We start from the raw sequence: 18315 nt of genomic DNA on the forward strand, positions 1-18315 counted from the left end.
AAGGAGTGCCAAGCCTCATTTTTCTGTTTGTCTCTTGCTATTCTGGTTCTTGCAGCTCGGGGCTATCTGCTGATGTTCAGGCAGCTGGGATACCATTGAGGCCGGAATGATGGCATTTCTCAGAGAATTTAAATGTTTCTTAACTAGTAGTTTCCAAAATCTATTCTGCAGTGTTGTCAAATATTTTAGAATACTTGCATAGAAAGTTAACAGCAACCTATTTCTGGTGCTAGCTTCCCCACTGGAGACACCTGCTCTAATCCCATTCTCTATCCCTTTATGTTATTTTTCTTCAAGCGTTATCTAATTTCCTTTTAAATAGCTGTATAAAACTTTAATATAATAATACTTGTATTTGATATAGTGACTTATCACATTGTCGATCTGTCTCAAAGCGCTTCACGGGATTTTACTGTGAAGCATAGTGGCTGCGTATCTGTAGGCAAACACGGCAGCCAATCTGCACCCAGCAATATCTAACGAACAGCCATGAAGGAAATGACCAATTCTACTTGGGGGGATTGTTGGCTTGGACACCAGGAGAAACTCTCTTCTCTTTTTGAATAGGTCCATGGGATCTTTAGCATCTACGTGAAGAGGCAGATGGGACCTCGGTTTAACATCTCATCTGAAGGGCGGTACCTCAACAATGCAATGCACCCCCAGCAGTGCATTGGAGCATCAACTTTAACTGTGAGTTCAAAGTCCCAATGTAGGGCTGGACCCTACAACCTTTTGATTCGGAGACGAGAGTACAATGAAATTGACGCAGCTTCCTCATTACGATCTTCCTTCACTTTTCTTCTAAATGATATTCCTCAATTTATACCTTATTTTTACTGACTCAATGATCAGTGGAAATAGTCTCTCTCTCTTTACCCTATGAAAAAACATTAGGGTTTTGAATATCTCCATTAGATGCCTTAAACCCCTGCTCCAGCAAAACTAAGTCACTCCACACAACTATAACTTCTTAAACATCGTAAATCACTTTAGTATATCTTTCATTTTGACACACATGAGCCATGAGATGAATGACTAATTAATCTGAAGGATTTTTGACCAAGAAACTGGAAGAAACTCCTCTAGTAGTGTTAAGAGATCTTTAATGTCCAGCTGAACAGGATCTAAAACATCTTAAAACATCTCAAATGAAGGACGGCACCTCTGACAATTCATCTCTCTTCACTGAAATGGTAGCTTGGACAATGACCTCAAGTTCTGATTTAGGACTCGAACCCAAATCTTTTGACCTAAAAGCTGACTATTCTTTTATATATACACACAAGCACATACTATCTATACATCGTGACAATGTCAGGTATGGAGTAAGAATGAAAACAATGCTCTCTGTGGTGTTCTCTCTGTGATGGATTAGTAGCAGGCCAAGGTTTAGGAATAACATGTTGTGATATTGCAGAGCCCTAGGTGAGGGGAGTAATGTTCAGTAAATATCCCAATAAGTGTGTAGGTTGCTATGAAAAGATGACCTGCAAATGTGTGGAAGTGACATATTCGACAGTGGCCACATTTCTCAAGGCTCCAAGTGCTTCCCATTTTAAGACTTCATTTGCTGGCATGGACTTCACAGGGACACTGGAATGACAGCCTCACACGTATTTTTATGATCATGCAGAATTGCAGAACATTCATTTTCTAATCCGGGCTCAATTTGGAGTGTTGATGTCTTTAAAGTGTTCACATTTTTTTTTCTGATTTTGTCCAATAGGGTGAGGAAGCTACTGATGCAATGAATCAGATACATGGATAGAATCGCAACTGGTGATATTTCATACCAAGGGCTACAGCAGCACTGACAGGTATGGTGCAGTTTGTACAGATTACCTGGAAGCAATGTACAGAGAATACTCAGGAGTAACATAAAGCAAATACTCAGGAGTAATGTACAGAAATAACACAAATTGAACAGAAAAACATAAGAACAATAAATATTATGCAGTGCAGCACAATAGAAAAGATACAATAATGTGTAAACCACGTGTCTGTAGGGTCACACATTTGTTCGCTACTGTCGGTGATGTGTTACAAGGTCAGGGTTTGCATATTAAATTATTCTTGGCTGCCAATTTCTCCCGGTGTCCTGGTCAATAATCCTTCAGATAAATTGGTCCATTCATCTCATGGTTCATTGTGGTAACTTTGCATTTGCAAGTTGGGTGCTACCTTTGCCTTCAGAGGCCTACAAAAACAGTTACTTGAGATGTCGCAATGTGAGATGTAAAAAATAGAAGTTCATTCATTATAGAGGGAGGTGTCTTGACGATCTGATTGCCAAAGAGTTCAATTGAGCATTTGCTTTTCTAAGTTCACGTAACATATGCTAACTCCGATTGACATATTTGGGGATTCCCACTGCCCCTTCCCTCCTCTTCCTGTCTAAAGTTCCTGGCTGGGAGTCCAGCATGGCTCCTGTCAAACATTTCAAAATCTGAGGTTTACAAAATGTAAATATTTAACTTCCTGACATGAGCTTCCAATTTAATAGTGAATTCATTTGCCAAAGAGTCTAGCATTTCAGGGGACCTGTACTTTCTGACCGCTGTTTGTCACAGTTACATGTTAGCCTACATTGGGTCTAATATGTGCTGATTGCTAACATTGACTAGCATTTTATTGCATGTTTAGATGGAATAGAATGCTAGACCCCTATTAACTAACTCTGTATATCACATCAATCACACTGATCAAAGCAGCTGTTTTCTTTACAGCACTCTGCTGAATGCAGCCATTCTTCATGCACTATCCCAGGCACAAAGTTTCAGCAGAATAGTTGCGTGTGGATTGGAGCATCACAACTGAGCCCAAATACTGCATTAAGCCCATGTCCACTAGCAAAGAGTGATCAGGAGCCTGGTTGACATTCCCTCCTCCCAAACAGGGCCACTAAGGCCAATTGTAGCTTCTACTGCTTCTCTTGTTTAATTCAGCATAGTTTTTGATTGAGAACCAGCACCTTTCTAGTCTGCATGTTCTCATGCTGTACCGAGCTGTGCCTTTCCCCATGGAGCTATCTCTTAAGTGCACTGCTTTTCACTTGGGAAACATTCTGCACACATTAGTCTATCTTGCCAACCATTTAAACACTTAGAAGATCCAAGAAGAAGTTGAACATTTCAGAGACAGTTCCACTGCAATAGCCCTCAATACGTCTGTGCTCAGTTACAAATGTCTAATAATCTACCAATGGGGAGAACTTCCACTTGGGTCGAGGTTTACTCTGTTTAGGTAGCATTTCAGAGTGCCCAGAATTTGGCAAAGGCTTAATTCTGAGGCCTTTTTTTGTAAATTCTTTTAAGAACAACAGAACAAACTATCTCAAAATTCTTCAAAATTATCATGAGGATTGCTAAGCAGGGAGGAAAGGAATTGGGATATGATTTTTAAGAGGGTTTTGAAGGCAGGGAGAGAAAGACAAAATGCAAATGGGTTTTGGGAGAGTTCCAGCGAGTGGGGGCACATGATGGTGGGACGTGAGGAGTGATAAGCGACCAGTAGATAGTGTCAGATGATAGGGATGTACAAGTAGGACAATAGGCTGGAGGCAGTTGAAAAGCAGCCAATTGTTACTGGGCAAGAACTGCAAAAATATGGTGAGCTTTGGGACCCAGTCGTAGTGCTCCAGTTACCTCCAAAATCAAATGGAACAAACTGAAATGATTATAGTGTGTCAGCACTTGCTGTTACTGGTGTCCATGGTTGATGTTGCTCCAAGAATAAGCCTAAAGCAGCTGTAGCCTATGGTAGAAGGAGACCGAGTTGGGTCCTGTATTTGATGGTGGGCGGTAGGGGGAGAAATTACATTCATACTAATGTATATGTTAGGCTTATCTGTTGGCTCAGCAGGTCTACCTTAGCCTGGTTGGGTGAGGGTGGGATTGGGATTGATGCCCCACAGTTGATATTTCCACAGTTGTTGAACACCTGCTAACGCACACAAGGCTTATACATGAATAATGGCTCCCAGATCGAGGTGCTAACAAGTTGTTGTTATCTCAGAGTCAATACAGCATTAGTTAAATACAGAATAAAGTTCCTTGTATACTGCCCCATCCAGCACTAAAATGTTAGGTACAACACTGTTTAGATACAGAATAATGTAAACTTTACAGTACCTTAAATCAGTGGTAGCCAACCTGTGGTCCGCAGGCCGGAATAGCCCCCAAGGCCGTCAACAAGTGGCACCCCCGAACATTCGCATGAGTCTAGGTAAGTCCGTGTTTGATCGTAGTGGGTTTTCATTTCTTTCTTGATTGAATATTTATAATTATGGTATAAATTAATAGTCTCCACATACCTGCCATGCCTGTGGCTCCTCACAGTATGACTGCAGATCATGACCAGGTTTGTTTTGTGAACCAAATGCAGTAAGAAGCAGACTGAGACTGCTTCCCAACTTATTTTCAGTATATATTTTAGTAAAATAAACACACAGGTCTTGGGAATTTCATGATCTATCTGTACAATGAGAGCACCAACAAAAATTACATTTGTATAGCGCCTTTCACATCGGGAGGATGTCCCAAGATGCTGGATAGACAGAGTTACGGACCCGAGCTGGTCGGGGAGGGTGGAGGGCAGGGCGGGAAGCAGAGAGATCGAATGCACAGTTGTGCATTGCGCGAGTCCCAATATATTTAGCTTGTGTCCCTCTACCATCTACTGTCGTAGTTTAAATATAATTGGGAACTTTGCTGCATTGGAACTGCAGACCCCACAGGGCCACATCAAAAAGAAAACACAGAATGCCATTAAACGTCTCAGGCAAGCCAGATATATAAAACTGTTAACGTGGTGGGATCTGTAACAATGTCTGGAAAGCTTTAATCTAATTATTGTGTGTGTGTGTGTGTGTGGGAGGGGGGGGGGGGGGGGGGGGAGGTGTGGGTGGCAGGGGCAGTGTTGAATGAATTGGTGTTGATTGAATTGAATGCACTGCCCCAGCAGTGGATCACTATGAGCACAGCGGGAGGTATATGTTCTGCTCCCCTGCAGCCTGTCTGCAGCATTCCACTGAGCTGGAGCTCAGGCCTCAAAGCCTGCTCTGTACAAACAGGGAGACTTCCTCTGCAGGGACTCGGTGTGATTTAGTGCTGCGGAGTCTCCCTGTAAAAAAAACACACCCAATTATTTATTGCTGGTAGGATTAACCCTCTGTCTGCTGGATTCCTTTCCTTAACCCTTTCAGTCTCACAGCTTTTGATCGTGCTCAAATGCTGCATCAAATCTTGCATTTTCCTCTCCTCTTCCTTAAGGCGTTGGTTCAGACAGAGTACAGGCTCCACAGACCCGCACCCAGTGGCCATGAGTGAAAGAATAGTGAATTTCTGTAAAATAATCGGGGGTGGGGGGCCAGAAATGTACTCTGCGTAAAACCTGCGGAGGTGGGATGTATATGTACCCCGCCCGCCCCGACTAGGTACATATTCAGACACGGGGGGAGTTAACCCACTCAGGGTATAGTTGTGGAAGTTGGGAGGGGGGGAAAGAAACACATTCAAGGAAAAAAAACACTTGGCATATCCCAGGAGAGGAAAGAAAACTCATTCAAGGCACAGCCTGTGGGACCAAGCAAGGGGGTCAGAGCCTGGGAGGTGGGAGAGACAAATTGAGGGCATAGCCCAAGAAGCATTTTCTGGACACTGCGTGGGGGGAGAAGTGTAAAAATACTTAGCACTTCTCTTTATCCCTTTAGGGGTTAATCCACATGGGAAACATTTAAAGGAAACTGGAATGTAACATTAATGAATAAAACAAATTAGATGAAATCAGCACGAGTTTAAGGGATAGACCTGTCTAGATTATTTGAGTTCTTCAAAAACAACTTGCATTTATATAGCGCCCTTCACGTGGGGTATCATCTCGGAGCACTTAAAAGTAACAAGATGTAAAGATAACAATTCTTGCAGAAAGGAGTTATAGTAAACAAAAAGATTATTATAGATGCTGAGAGCAATTGTAGCACAGACTGAGCCGAGCATAGACCAGGTATTGAACCTGGGACCCTCTTGTGACTGTGCCACAATGGGCAGTTGCTTCACCAATTCCGGGTTACAGCAGAGCATGGTGTGTCTCTAGCTCTGGGCTGTTGGCAAGAGTCGCACTGACTCTGGAAGGTGAAGACACAGTTCATTGTTTGGTTAAAGGGAATGGAGTTGATTTCTTTAGGTTGTCTGAATTGCTGATGGAGGTCCACCTGGCTCCCTCCTGGATTACATGGCATAACTACAAAGTGCAGGCAACTGGAGCGACAACAAATGTGTCACGGGTTTGACCTTGATGCTTGCTGGGGTGTGTGAGGGTATAATGCCAGAACAGCTGCAGCTGGTGCCTGGCTCAGGCAGTCATTGTTAGTTCTGCACTATGCATCAAAGGGAGAGGTATTCCAGGTGCTGCCTTGTATCTGTGTTGGGATTCTGCGAACCATTTTCTGAAGCTTTACCTAACTGTTTGGATTAATGCATTATGGTGAGGCAGAGGCTTAGCCACCTTCCCCTCTGGCTTCAGCAACAGTTGGGTCTAATTTACAATATTCACAAAAAGCCTCCTTGGTTAATCTGAGCAGTCACATTTCCAAAAGCTAATTTCCTGAAACTAGGCCAGAGTGAAACACTGGGGAGATGACGCTTTGGTCTCCAAAACTTTATTGCACTATTGTTGCTTCTCACCCCATTTCAGAATATCACCAATTAGGCATCAATGAATTCCAGTCCTACCAGTGAACTCGTTCCTGAGCACTCTCAGGAATTTTTGCTACAGTTCACCACATCCATCAATTGAGCATAAATTGAGAGTTTATGCTCATCTCATTTTATTCTATCAGGTGGGTGATGACACTTTGTAGTTTACACCAACACAATGTGAATGCTGGTTTAAACTACAAAAGGCAGATTTATGACCTTTTGTAAGCACTAATCTTGTAGCATCTATACGGTCACTTAAGGCCCCATTGTTCTCCCGTTGCTGAGGGGTAACTGGAGAGAAGTCTACTGCTGCACCCATAGTAACAGTGCAACACAGGACATGTGTGGCTAGGAGCTCCTTACCTGTCAGGGCTTTGACTTTCATAGATGAGGATATGTTTTACACAGGCTGGTCAACTATCAACAGGGTCTTGGATTTTTGTGGACCTGCCTGACTGCTCGGTGTGTCTCAATGGAGCCAGGTTAACACCATTTACCTTAATTCCTTGGTAGGGTATTTTTGCACATGGTGTTTGCTTTAATCACGACAAACAGGTGATTCAAAGTGGAAGAAATTTCTGAGCGAGGTTTAGCGTTGCACTAAATTCCTCTGTCTTGCTCTGTGCCAGATGTGATGTATATTTCTATATATACCATTGTGTACACATAGCAGTGCACACATTTACTCACACTCACTATCTCACACACATACACAAACGCACTCAGGATTACATAAGAATCCTGTTAATAGTGTATTGTCTGGAATCGTCAGGATGAAGCTATGCTGGAAAGCTTTGGAGTGAGAAGTGAATTCTGATCCTGGAGTCAATGACTGTGAACAAGTGGCATGGACACTTTGTCTTGTAACTATACCCTTAGGGCAGGATTGCAAAAGTCGGGCAGGGATCAACCCAGCTTTGGGGTTTGCCAGGTCAAGATAACCTCTCTAAATGCTGTGGTGTATAGAAAGAATGGATATGAGATGATATCACCTTACAGAATCTCAGTCTTTCCAGGAAATAAGGGTTCTTTGTTACATACAACATAAAGGATTCGGGTAAAGGCTGAACTAAACATGGAATAAAGGAGCCGGGGAGAGAGTCACAGAATAAGGGACTTCGACAGTGGGTTACATGTAGAATAAGTGGACATTAAGCTGATATTTTTAGACCGTGTATGCAAACATTTGTCTCATGTGTGAAATCTCATATGTCCTGACCATTCCTGTTATATTTTACAGGCCCTGCTCTCTGAGTTGGAGGTATTATATTTCCCACATCTCACTGGAGCAACCTTTGAACCATTCTCACTTGGTAGGAAGGTGGAGTTGGAGGCAAGTGGAGTTGGAACGGCGATGCATTCCCTGGATGAGCCCCTGGATTTGAAGCTCAGCATTTCCAAGTTGCGCATGATGAGAGGGAAGAAGAGGAAGGACCATGTGACTACAGAGGAAAGTAGCATCCGCAGGGAACTGAAGATGACAGCCGATGGGACCGCCATCATCATGTCAGCATCACCGTCACAGTCCAGTAAGCGACTCTTGAACAAAAAAAAATCCTCCTCTTCTCACAGCAGCGACTCACATTGCGGTGCAGTTCCTCTGGTACAATTCTTTACATCCGAGGTTAGACAGTGAGTTTCTTCATGCTATTCAACCATAGAGCGGGCACCAGTCAAGCCCAATACTGTCTTCGTTGACATCCAAACATGATCATAAGTAGGACCCTAATCCTCCGACTGTAGCCCCAACCACAGACATCAGTTAACTCAGCACAACCTATGGAAACCTGAATGGAGTTACATCTTTTTCACAAAGAAGGGAAGAGCAATTATTTCACTCTCGTGAGGATGGACAGTTCACTAGATGCCAACTTTTAGAGTAGAGTAGGCATAAATTCAGTTTTAAAATCTGTACACGTGGCTCAGTTGCTAAAACCACCAAGCAGTGAAAAACTGAACCATATAGACCAATTTTGATCCTCAGTTGCACTGTTGAGCGCAAATGATGTCTTTTCCTGAGACAAGCAAGGACTGGGAATCAGCCTGGGTTCTTACTCTTAATTGCTATCTAATAACCTTGGAAAGTATATGTGGTTATTCAGAGTGAACAGGATCTAACTTGGTTTAGATCCTGTTCAGTCATGTAACCTTCTGACACTCACTAGTAATGACTACTGTCCACACAGAGCCATAGAGTGTGCGAGGAGGCAGAATGGGACGGGGCTGGTTCGCGGCAGGTACTAAGAAATAAATCCACTTCCAAGGCTCTGCTCAGCTTGTAGCATTCAAATAAGGGGCCTGAAAACAAGGCCCACCCAACAGCTCATTTAAAGAGGATTTGGAATGTGTTTGGTCTGGGAGCTACATATGTTTTAACTTGGATAGACTGACTATCTGTTGCATTTTCCCCTCTTCCTGTGGGGAAGTGCCTGGCCTCTTCTTGGCAACTGGCTACAGAGGAATGATTGAAACTAGCAGATCAGTGTCTGCAATTATAGAAATAGCAAGCCATTCAGCCCAGTGAGCCTAAATTGGAGCGAGTTCATCCATTGGAGCTAACTCTTGTTCCAGTCCTTTTTATAATCTTTCTCTGAAATGTTTAAACATTACTGTCTTGGCCTCAAAAGCCACTTGTAGCAAAACTTACCTTGTTACAATAACCCTTTGTATGAAAATATTTTTCCAACTGCCCCTTAACTCCTCCAACCACAATCCTGATCTTAATAACCCCTTGTTAACAATTTTACCAACCAGCAGGAATAATCTGTCGTGTTGTTTTCCTCAAACATCTCAGCATTTGGAAGACCTCCCATTAGATTCTCTGTTCTAAAAAAAAACCTAGTCTCTCACCTTTCATCCTTAACTGCAAATCCTCATTCCTAGTAGCATTTGTGTGAATCTATCATCTACCTTTTCAATGACTTTGATGTTCATTCTATAATGGACTGTGCACATCTGCCCGCAGTCTTCCAATTGAAGCCTAATCATAATATAACATAATTTTCTTACTTTTATGTCCAGTTAGCTGATGTCAAGTGTAGTGATGGTATTTATTGGTTACATTTTGTGCACAGTGAGGTTCAAAAACTGCCATGAAGTTAATTAGGTTGTTGGTGAAGACACCAGGAAAATAACTTTCTGTACATACCCCACCAGGTAACAGTCAGTTATCTCTGTACCTGTGTTTCTTGATCCAGGCTTGATTAGCAGTTTCCAGGCCCAGGAGAGAGCGGACTTCTCCAGTATACAGAGGAAAGCTTCTATTGTGGACCTCAGTCTCCCTTCACCATCGGAGCTTGACTCCTCTCCTGGATCGGTGGTGCTTCCAGAGGAGCTACAGAATGGCGATGTTATGACATCAGGATTCAGCCACGTAAGTATCCAATCAGCAGTTTAATGCATAACCTTAGCCTCCTAGAACGTTGCACTCTGGCATTTATTTTGTACGTAGGGTTCAAGATTCCCCTTCCATTCCTCTCTTGGCCTGGTACTAAAGCCAGAATCGAAAGGTATTCACATGGTCTGCTCTGAGCAGCAGCAGAAATGCCTGCCCCTGATACCACCAAGGTGTGCATATTAAATAGAAGAGCAAAGATTAGAGCCCTGTGATATACAACAAATGACTGGGAAGAGAAGAGTTAGTCAGGTAGTTGGGAACAAAGCAAACATGGTATCATGCAGACGAGTTAGAATAGAAAGACAGTCAAGGAGAATAAGAGGGTCAACAGTATCAAGTATTAATACAGATTAGACACTAAACCTCCTTTAATCCCAGTAATAATTGTTTCCTTTACAGGATCTGCAGTCTATCCGGGTCCTAGGAGGAAGCCAAAACTCTCAATCATTCCAGTTTTTCTTTCCGCTGAGCTCTGGGAGTTCAGTTCAGCTCCCTTCTTCTTTGTTAATGACTCCTCGCAAGGAACTGAAGAACATGACTGAGCTCACGATGGAGCAACTGGCATGCAGGTGGCAAAAGGTAAGCAATTGGCACCTCTCACTTGATAGCACCCTTGCCTCTAGCTGAGAATATCATGGGTCAGAATATCGTAGATTTGAGACAGAGAGACTTTGTGCTCACAATCTAGGCTAATTACTGGGAGGTAAGATTCAAGATCCACTGAACTAATGAAAAATAGTTTTTCATGGTGCCAATCCAGGTATCAATATAATACAACAACAAAATTAGATTTGTAAAGCGTCTTTCACGTCGGGAGGCCGTTCAAAGGCGCTGGACAGAGATATGGACCCGAGCTGGGGATCGGGTGGGGAAGGATGGAGGGCATGGGGGGAAACAGGGAGATCGAAAGCACAGTCGAAGTGGAGGATCTTGAGGTGGGTCTTGAAGGTGGCAAGGGAGGGGCGAGATAGAGGGACTGCGGGATGGAGTTCCAGAGAGTGGGGGTGGAGTGACGGAAGGCTCGCCGCCAATAGTGGGGTGAGCAAGGCAGGGGACGTGAAGCAGGCCGGAGCCTGCTGAGTGGAGGGAGTGAACAGGATGGTAGGGGGTTAGGAGGTCAGAGAGGTAGAGGGGAGCAAGACCATGGAGGGCTTTGAAGGTGAGGTCCAGGGTATTGAACTGTATCCTCTGTGTGATGGGAAGCCAGTGGAGTTGATTTAAGCCAAGTGTGCTCAGCGGAACGCGCCTGGGCTTTAAGGGAGCGGAGGTGGCTGGTGTACCAATGTGAGGGGAACGAGGGAATCGAAAGTGGAGCAGAGGGTGCTGTGGAGAAGAGTGATCGAGGAGGATAAGTCATTGCGGGAGGAAGCCCAGAGGGGAAGGAGTTCAGATGACTTCTAGGCAGCCGAGAGGGAGGGGTGGGAGATGGAGGTAGATTGGGTGGCGGTGGGGAGAGGGATTGAGGAGTTGAGGGAGATGAAGTAATGGTCCGAGATCGTTTTGTCGATGATGGTGAGGTCCAAGACGGTGGTTATTCACCTCATGACTGGCACTAAACAGCTGCCACCTTTGCTTACAAAACAGAAGCAACAATTAGTGTGAAGTGCTCTGGAACATTTCAATGTGATAAACTTTCTATAAACATGCAAGTTTGCTTATCTTGGGAACTTGAGGTTCTCCTCTATGGGCACAGGTACTAAAATAAGAGATTGACAGAGCTTGGTACAACATTCCTAGACTTTGCACTCATTCTGAACTCTGGCAACCTATTATTGTGTGCATATAGGAGGAGGGATGGTTTTGGAAGAGTCCTAACTTAGGGTGCCATTGCCGCTTAAGTCCTCTCCTGAAGCCTAACTCCAAACAGTGTTCAGGCCTTTGCCCATGTGTGGGCCCAGCTGTTGGGTCACCTATTGATAGCTAAAAATAACGATGGCTGTGTTATTGTATTTTTCTCAGTCCTTTCTCTGTACTGCAACAATATAGATGCAACAACCTTGATATGGTTTGATGTTATTCAGTTGTCTTTCTCCTTCCCCTAACCTCTGCAAACACATAGCTGTGTCCTCTTACCTCTCTGTGCCCTTTTGCCTTGCAGTGTAACCAGCTGTTTGAATCACTTCAGGATCTGGTTGATCATGTGAATGATTTTCATGTCAAGCCCGAGAAGGACACTGGTTACTGCTGTCATTGGGAAGGCTGTGCCCGGCGAGGGAAAGGATTCAACGCCAGGTGTGTAGCAGCTGTTGGAATCAACAGTAAAGGATGTCAGATTTCAACAGAATAAAATGATGGGATACATATATCAGACAAGTTACTGCACTCATTCTATCCAACTTGGTGCTTATTTTATCAACCTCAAAAGGATGAAGCACAGAGTGGATCAAACCCAGCACATTTGGGATGTTTTAATTCGTTGAACGATTGATAAGTGTTCACAGAATATAAAGCAAAATATCTTTCTTTTGATTCTCAATGAGACAATGTTATTAGGGAAATGATCATTGGGCTAGTGCGAGAGGGAGAGAAGCATGATGATAAAAGGAACTTCCATCTGTAGCTTGTGTTTGGAAGCTGGGCTGTTGGTTTCACTTGGAGCAAGGTACAAATTGACAGGAAAAATATATTTCTCATGTTCTGTGTGTTTGTTGGTTACTTAGTAAAGGTCCTTCCATGTATCACACAATGCTGGTATTGCATGCGGTCCTGGCTCTGGGAACTCAGGTAGTGGTGGGTTGTGTTATGGGTCTGCCTAACTCTCCGATCTCCCTCAGGTACAAAATGCTGATCCACATCCGTACACACACCAACGAGAAGCCTCATCACTGTCCCACTTGCAGCAAGAGCTTCTCCCGGCTTGAGAACTTGAAAATTCACAATCGCTCCCACACAGGTAAGGAGCTACAAGTGCTAACTGCAGAAGTTGCATATATGGGGGATCCCACAAAGGTGACTGTGAGCATGTGCTAGGTTACTAAGGGGTGAGAGTCGTGTCTTGAGCAAGTGCGCAAATTCATACATATACCTAACCAGATTTGTTTTGCCAGTATCACAGCCCCATGCCTAACTTGGGATAAATGGATAATTGGCGTGCAGATAACCAGCATGCTACTACTGCCACTGACTATCTAGGCTCGCATATGAAGAATGGCAACTTGTAGCGAGGTAACAGAGAGGGATCTGTACAACTATAATTATAATACCTGCATTTAATGTAGTGTCTTATCACGTTGAGATGTCTCAAAGCTCTTTGTAGAATTTTACTATGAAGTGCAATAACTGTATGAGCATGCAGCCAATTGCATGCCCCTTTGGGAAAAGCTAATTGTGAATTTATAGTAGAGTGGACAGAAAAGCATGAGGTATGAGAGAGATGAGGGAATCAGAGTGGTTGTACGTGAGAAGAATTATTGACCAATATTTGCTGATAAGGTGAAATTTTTAGTGATTAGCTGCTCCATGGGGGGGGGGGGGAGAAGGCATATTAGATCGAACTGCATAATTTTGAACTACAGCCAACATATTCATCTTCTGAAATATTAATTATTATAAAGTTCATTCCAATCATTATACATCAATCAGTATAATTAACAGATTCAGATTTTACAGAAATAACTTGCATTTTGATTTTGCCTTATCACGTTGCGATCTCAAAGCACTTTACAGTAATCACTTTCAAGTCTGGCGTGTTTTTTTAGACTAACTAGTCAGCCATTTGTGCCAGCAAGGTGCTACAATCGGCCAAAAATGAACAATTAATCTGGAGTTTGTTCTCAAGAACATTTTTCCAGAAACTCCCTTCTCTTTTTAAATAGTGTCACAGGGCTTAATTTACACCTGAACAGGCAGATGAGAATTTGCCAGATGGATTATAATGGTCATTTCCCATTGTAATGGTCTTTACAGCTCATTGATTCCTACATTCCCTCCCGCACATTGGGCATTTACTGTAGGTTGCCTCCACTTCCCTCACACACAATTATTAGTTAATCTTTGACTATTGTCATCTCTATAATCAATGAATCTCTCTCCTACCATTCTCTACATTTGTGAAAAAGTGAATAAAAAGTGATTTGCTATGTTATTGTGCACAGGAAGCCTATTTTGGCTGCTACCTTTGCATGCTCATACACAGTGCCCTGTTGGTAATACCTCCTTTGCTTCACTTCCAGGAGAGAAGCCCTATATCTGCCCCTATGAAGGATGCAACAAACGTTACTCCAATTCTAGTGACCGCTTCAAGCACACCCGAACACATTATGTAGACAAGCCGTACTACTGCAAAATGCCAGGGTGCCACAAGAGATACACTGACCCCAGTTCCCTTCGCAAGCACATCAAAGCACATGGACACTTTGTCTCCCCAGAGCAGCAGCAAATGCTGAAACTACGTGAGTCTGTCAAGCACCCAATTGCAGCAGAAGTGCCTTACTTAAATGGGACCCAGATCATCATCCCCAGTACGGCAGCCATCTTTGGCAATCATCCTCTCCAAGCACTAGGAACCTCGTTGCCGATCCCAATAAACCCTGCACCTCTGGACCTTAGCGCCTTGACATGTAGCACTGCTGGATCTACTGGGATTACAGCCATTCCCAGTTCACTTTTTTCATTCAATGGTACTCCAATAAACTTGGCTAAAACGTCTCTTTTGCCATCACCTTTCTCGGCAGGTAGCCTTGGACTTCCACTTGTGTCCCTGGTTGCAGGGTCTCACAGTCTTGTCGAGAAGTTCTCAGCAGCAAAAGGGAAAGGGTCATCAACAGGAGGAGCTAAAGCACGTGGAGGGAAGATCAAAGGTCAGTTCCCTTCAGGGAAGGAAATTCATGAGAGACTCGAAGCTCGACTGAGGTCAACAACAGAAGGTCTGTCAGTGTTGCCTGGAACCGTGATAGACTTGTCCAATGGCATGAACTCATTGCCACGTCCTGACTCTCTGCCACCAGGTTGGGTAGTTATTCCAACAGGGTCGGTGTTACTCAAGCCAGCTGTCGTGAACTGAAGTGAGTCAAGTCCAAGCTGCTGCAGTGTTCAGTGATAGCAGTAAGTGGGTGACCTGGGAGACCTGCCTATACTGAAGATAAACAAAAGGTCTTTACTAATCCTTTCCAGGGTGGAAGTCATTGGCCAGTTTCACTTTTAGCATTAAAAGAACAACCCGATAATCACCTATTATTGGCAGGATCCCAAGTTTTAGTATGAATTTCAAAATAACTTGGGAGAGGGTTCTCTTCCTGTTTCACCTGACGAAAGGCATCGTAAAGCCTGAAGATCTCAAAGTGCAGAGAAATCAAAAGACTCTCAATGGAAAAAGGGGTGGGGGGGGGGTGAAATTGAAACTTGAATTCCCCAGTCATACAATGTCACTCATTTTTAGATTGATTCTCAATGAACCCAGTGCCAGTCCAATTGTCTGAAGGCAATCAACTGCAGAATTCAGCACCATTAATTCCCACGTTCGATCGCCAATCTGTGCTGCATTTGCTGATCTCAGCTGGAGCAGCATTCGGAAGCCAAGGGAGAGGAAAAATAAATTAGTCAGTGTTCCTACTCCTGATCTGTTATTCAGTAATAGTCCATCTCCCCTTTGCTGGAAAGTGCACAAGAGCAACAACAGGAGTGAGTTCACTAATGATATTTTTCTCTTTCTCTCTCTTCCCTCTCTTTCCCACCCCCGGGCAGGCTTACACTGTCTGGGCAGATACAAGATAAATAGTTATTTGGATGTTTCTGAAACTGTACCCCATCCAAGAGACAGTATGTTCACGAAAGAGTGAGAGGAGAAAATCTAAGGAACTTTATAAATGTAATTGACATGATGGACAAAAGTGGAATCATATTGTTGACTTAAATTGTGCCACTCCTATTATTGTTCAGAGGCTGTCACGTAAAGAGCATTTTATATTGCAAACACAATCAGAGTTGTGTACTTACACTTTGCCCTACTGGTAAATCTAACCTGCCGCATTTGATAAAATGCGACATTTTAACGTCTTAATTGATAGATTTTCATAGAATTCAGTGGTCTCCTCAAAAGTATACATGACTGACCTGCTCAATGGTCGAATGTGCGCAATCTTTATCTTTGTACATAAATTTTATATATAGATACACACCTGGATAAGTGTGTACATTTATTTATAATTATCACCTATTTGTTCCAAGCATTTACTCACAGGGTTTCTGCACTGTTTGCAGTTAGGTCCCCTGGTTGCTTGGGCAACCTGTTTATCTCTGTCACTTGGTATGGCCCACTGGTACATTCGCCCCCTTCTCCAGGTAATGATAAGCACAGTGTGTATTTCCTCTTTCCCCCACTCATATACTACAGACTGAAGCCTCTGGTTCATTACCTTTCAGGGGAGAGAGATGGCATCTCCTTTAATGACATTGGCAGAGGGGCCAGACTTCCTGGCACCTCTGCAGTGGCCTGTGCCAGAGTTATTAATGACAAGTGGCTTGTGTGCGGTGCTCTCTTTGCTGTGATTTGATGTACACTTTGACCATGTGCTCAATTAACAGGATTTCCCACTATAAAACCCTCATATTACGTTAAGCTTAACACCGCTCAGAGTCGCATCAGACATATGTCTATAAAAATATATGTGCGCTTGGGTTAGAATATATAAAAGGATTACTCATTCCATTCCCCTGAGTGCAACAAACTGAAAAATTCCCGGAACTGCTTTTTGTAAAAGGCACCGTAGGTTCAGCGAAGGAGGGAGTGAGGGCTAAAAATCAGGGGAGTGGGAGGGTCTATAGATAGAGTTGCTGTGCATACATCTCCTGAATACAAAATGTTATCGAAAGGCTCTGTATACATTCCATAGGTACAGGAGTGTATGGATGTGCTATGTATACACTGCATTTTGCTGGACTATATTGATGTGCCATGTATATACTGCATGGATGCAGGAGTGTATTGAGAGCCTGTGTATACACCACATAGGTACAAGAATATATGGTGATATGTGTATAATCTGAATGAGTTTGGAAGTATATTGACGTGCTTGTATACATTGCTTAGGTACAAGAGTATATGGAAAGACTGCACATACATATAGGTACAGGAATACAGGAGAGGACATACAAGTATATTGAGGTACTGTGTATCTGAAAAATTCCAGAAACCCTGAGATGTGATAGGGGGAACCTGTCCACTGGTACCGTTCCCACCCATTTAAAAACGCCTGTCATACCTCCACACCTTAGGCGCTGACAGCATCACCATCCATGGATGCACACTCTAACTAAGCCAGTCCAGAACCTTTGCATCTTGTTTGTCCCTCAACTATCCTTTCTACCCCACATCCGTGCCATGACCCGTTCTGCCTTCCCTCACCTCCACAACATTACCGAGCTCCGCCCGTCTCACCCTGTAGGCCGCCGAAACCCTCATACACGCATTCATAACATCGAGGCTTAACTATGCAAACTCCTTGCGTGCCAGCCTCCCTAATCCTCGCTCCGCAGGCTGCAGATCATCCAGAACTCTGCGGCCCGTGTCCTTGCCCACACCAGGCTCCATGACCCTATCAGCCCCATCCTTGCCCGACTCCAATGGCTTTCCAATGCACAGAGGATACAGTTCAAGATCCCGGTTCTCACCTTCAAAGCCCTCCTACCGCTGTGACCCCCCCCAACCCCCTACCATCCTGCCCGCGCTCTCCACTCAGCGGGCTCTGGCCTGCTTCACGTTCCCGTCTTGCCCGTACCACCATTGACAGGTGAGCCTTCTGCCACTCTGGCCCCACCCTCTGGAACTCCATCCCGCAGTTGCTCTGCCTCACCCCTTCCCGTGCCTCCTTCAAGATCCATCTCAAGACCCTTCTCTTTGAGCGCGCTTTCGATCATCCTGCTTCCCCCCCCTGCCCTCCACCCTCCCCAATCCCAACCCCAGCTCAGGTCTGAAACACTGACTGTCCAGCGCCTTGGGACGTCCTCCCGATGTGAAAGGAGCTACACAAACATAATTTTGTTGTTGCTGTTGTGTAAAGATCACACAGGTACAGGAGTACATTATGCTGTATTGTATACACCAACATGGGATCAGTAGTATACTGTGAGGAATTGTGTAGAAAAGAGGGATCACTACATCATGACTACCCAATAGTGATGCTATAAAAGTGGGGCAGGCTCAGTGGGTGAATGGGATCGCAGCATTGTATGTGGAGCCCTATGGTTTAGAAGTTCCTCTGTTTTTTCATGGCTTAATTT

General features: G+C 44.0%; 1 protein-coding gene across 2 annotated transcripts; it reads left to right on the forward strand.

Annotated features, from left to right (window-relative positions):
• Positions 1–665: 665 nt before the first annotated feature.
• Positions 666–16424, forward strand: LOC103178729 (zinc finger protein GLIS2). 2 transcript variants are annotated; one of them, XM_007893619.2, is made up of 8 exons: positions 666–693; positions 1730–1820; positions 7942–8230; positions 9899–10074; positions 10498–10677; positions 12197–12330; positions 12873–12991; positions 14271–16424. In XM_007893619.2, the coding sequence occupies exons 3-8, from the start codon at positions 8056–8058 to the stop codon at positions 15098–15100; spliced, it is 1614 nt and encodes a 537-aa protein (XP_007891810.1). In that variant the 5' UTR covers positions 666–693; positions 1730–1820; positions 7942–8055; the 3' UTR covers positions 15101–16424. The 2 variants fall into 2 exon arrangements, with proteins under 2 accessions (XP_007891810.1, XP_007891809.1); XM_007893618.2 differs by lacking the exon at positions 666–693 and having other exon boundaries at positions 1456–1820.
• Positions 16425–18315: the final 1891 nt, after the last annotated feature.

The sequence above is a fragment of the Callorhinchus milii genome, unplaced genomic scaffold (assembly GCF_018977255.1).
Source record: "Callorhinchus milii isolate IMCB2004 unplaced genomic scaffold, IMCB_Cmil_1.0 Scaffold16, whole genome shotgun sequence".
In the NCBI taxonomy this organism is placed as follows: Eukaryota; Metazoa; Chordata; class Chondrichthyes; order Chimaeriformes; family Callorhinchidae; genus Callorhinchus; species Callorhinchus milii.

Coding starts and splice junctions, on each gene's coding strand:
- LOC103178729 (XM_007893619.2), top strand. CDS start 8,056: ATGCATTCCCTGGATGAGCCCCTGGATTTGAAGCTCAGCATTTCCAAG. Junction 10,678..12,196: donor TGGCATGCAGGTGGCAAAAG/GTAAGCAATTGG, acceptor TTTGCCTTGCAG/TGTAACCAGCTGTTTGAATC. Junction 12,331..12,872: donor GGGAAAGGATTCAACGCCAG/GTGTGTAGCAGC, acceptor GATCTCCCTCAG/GTACAAAATGCTGATCCACA.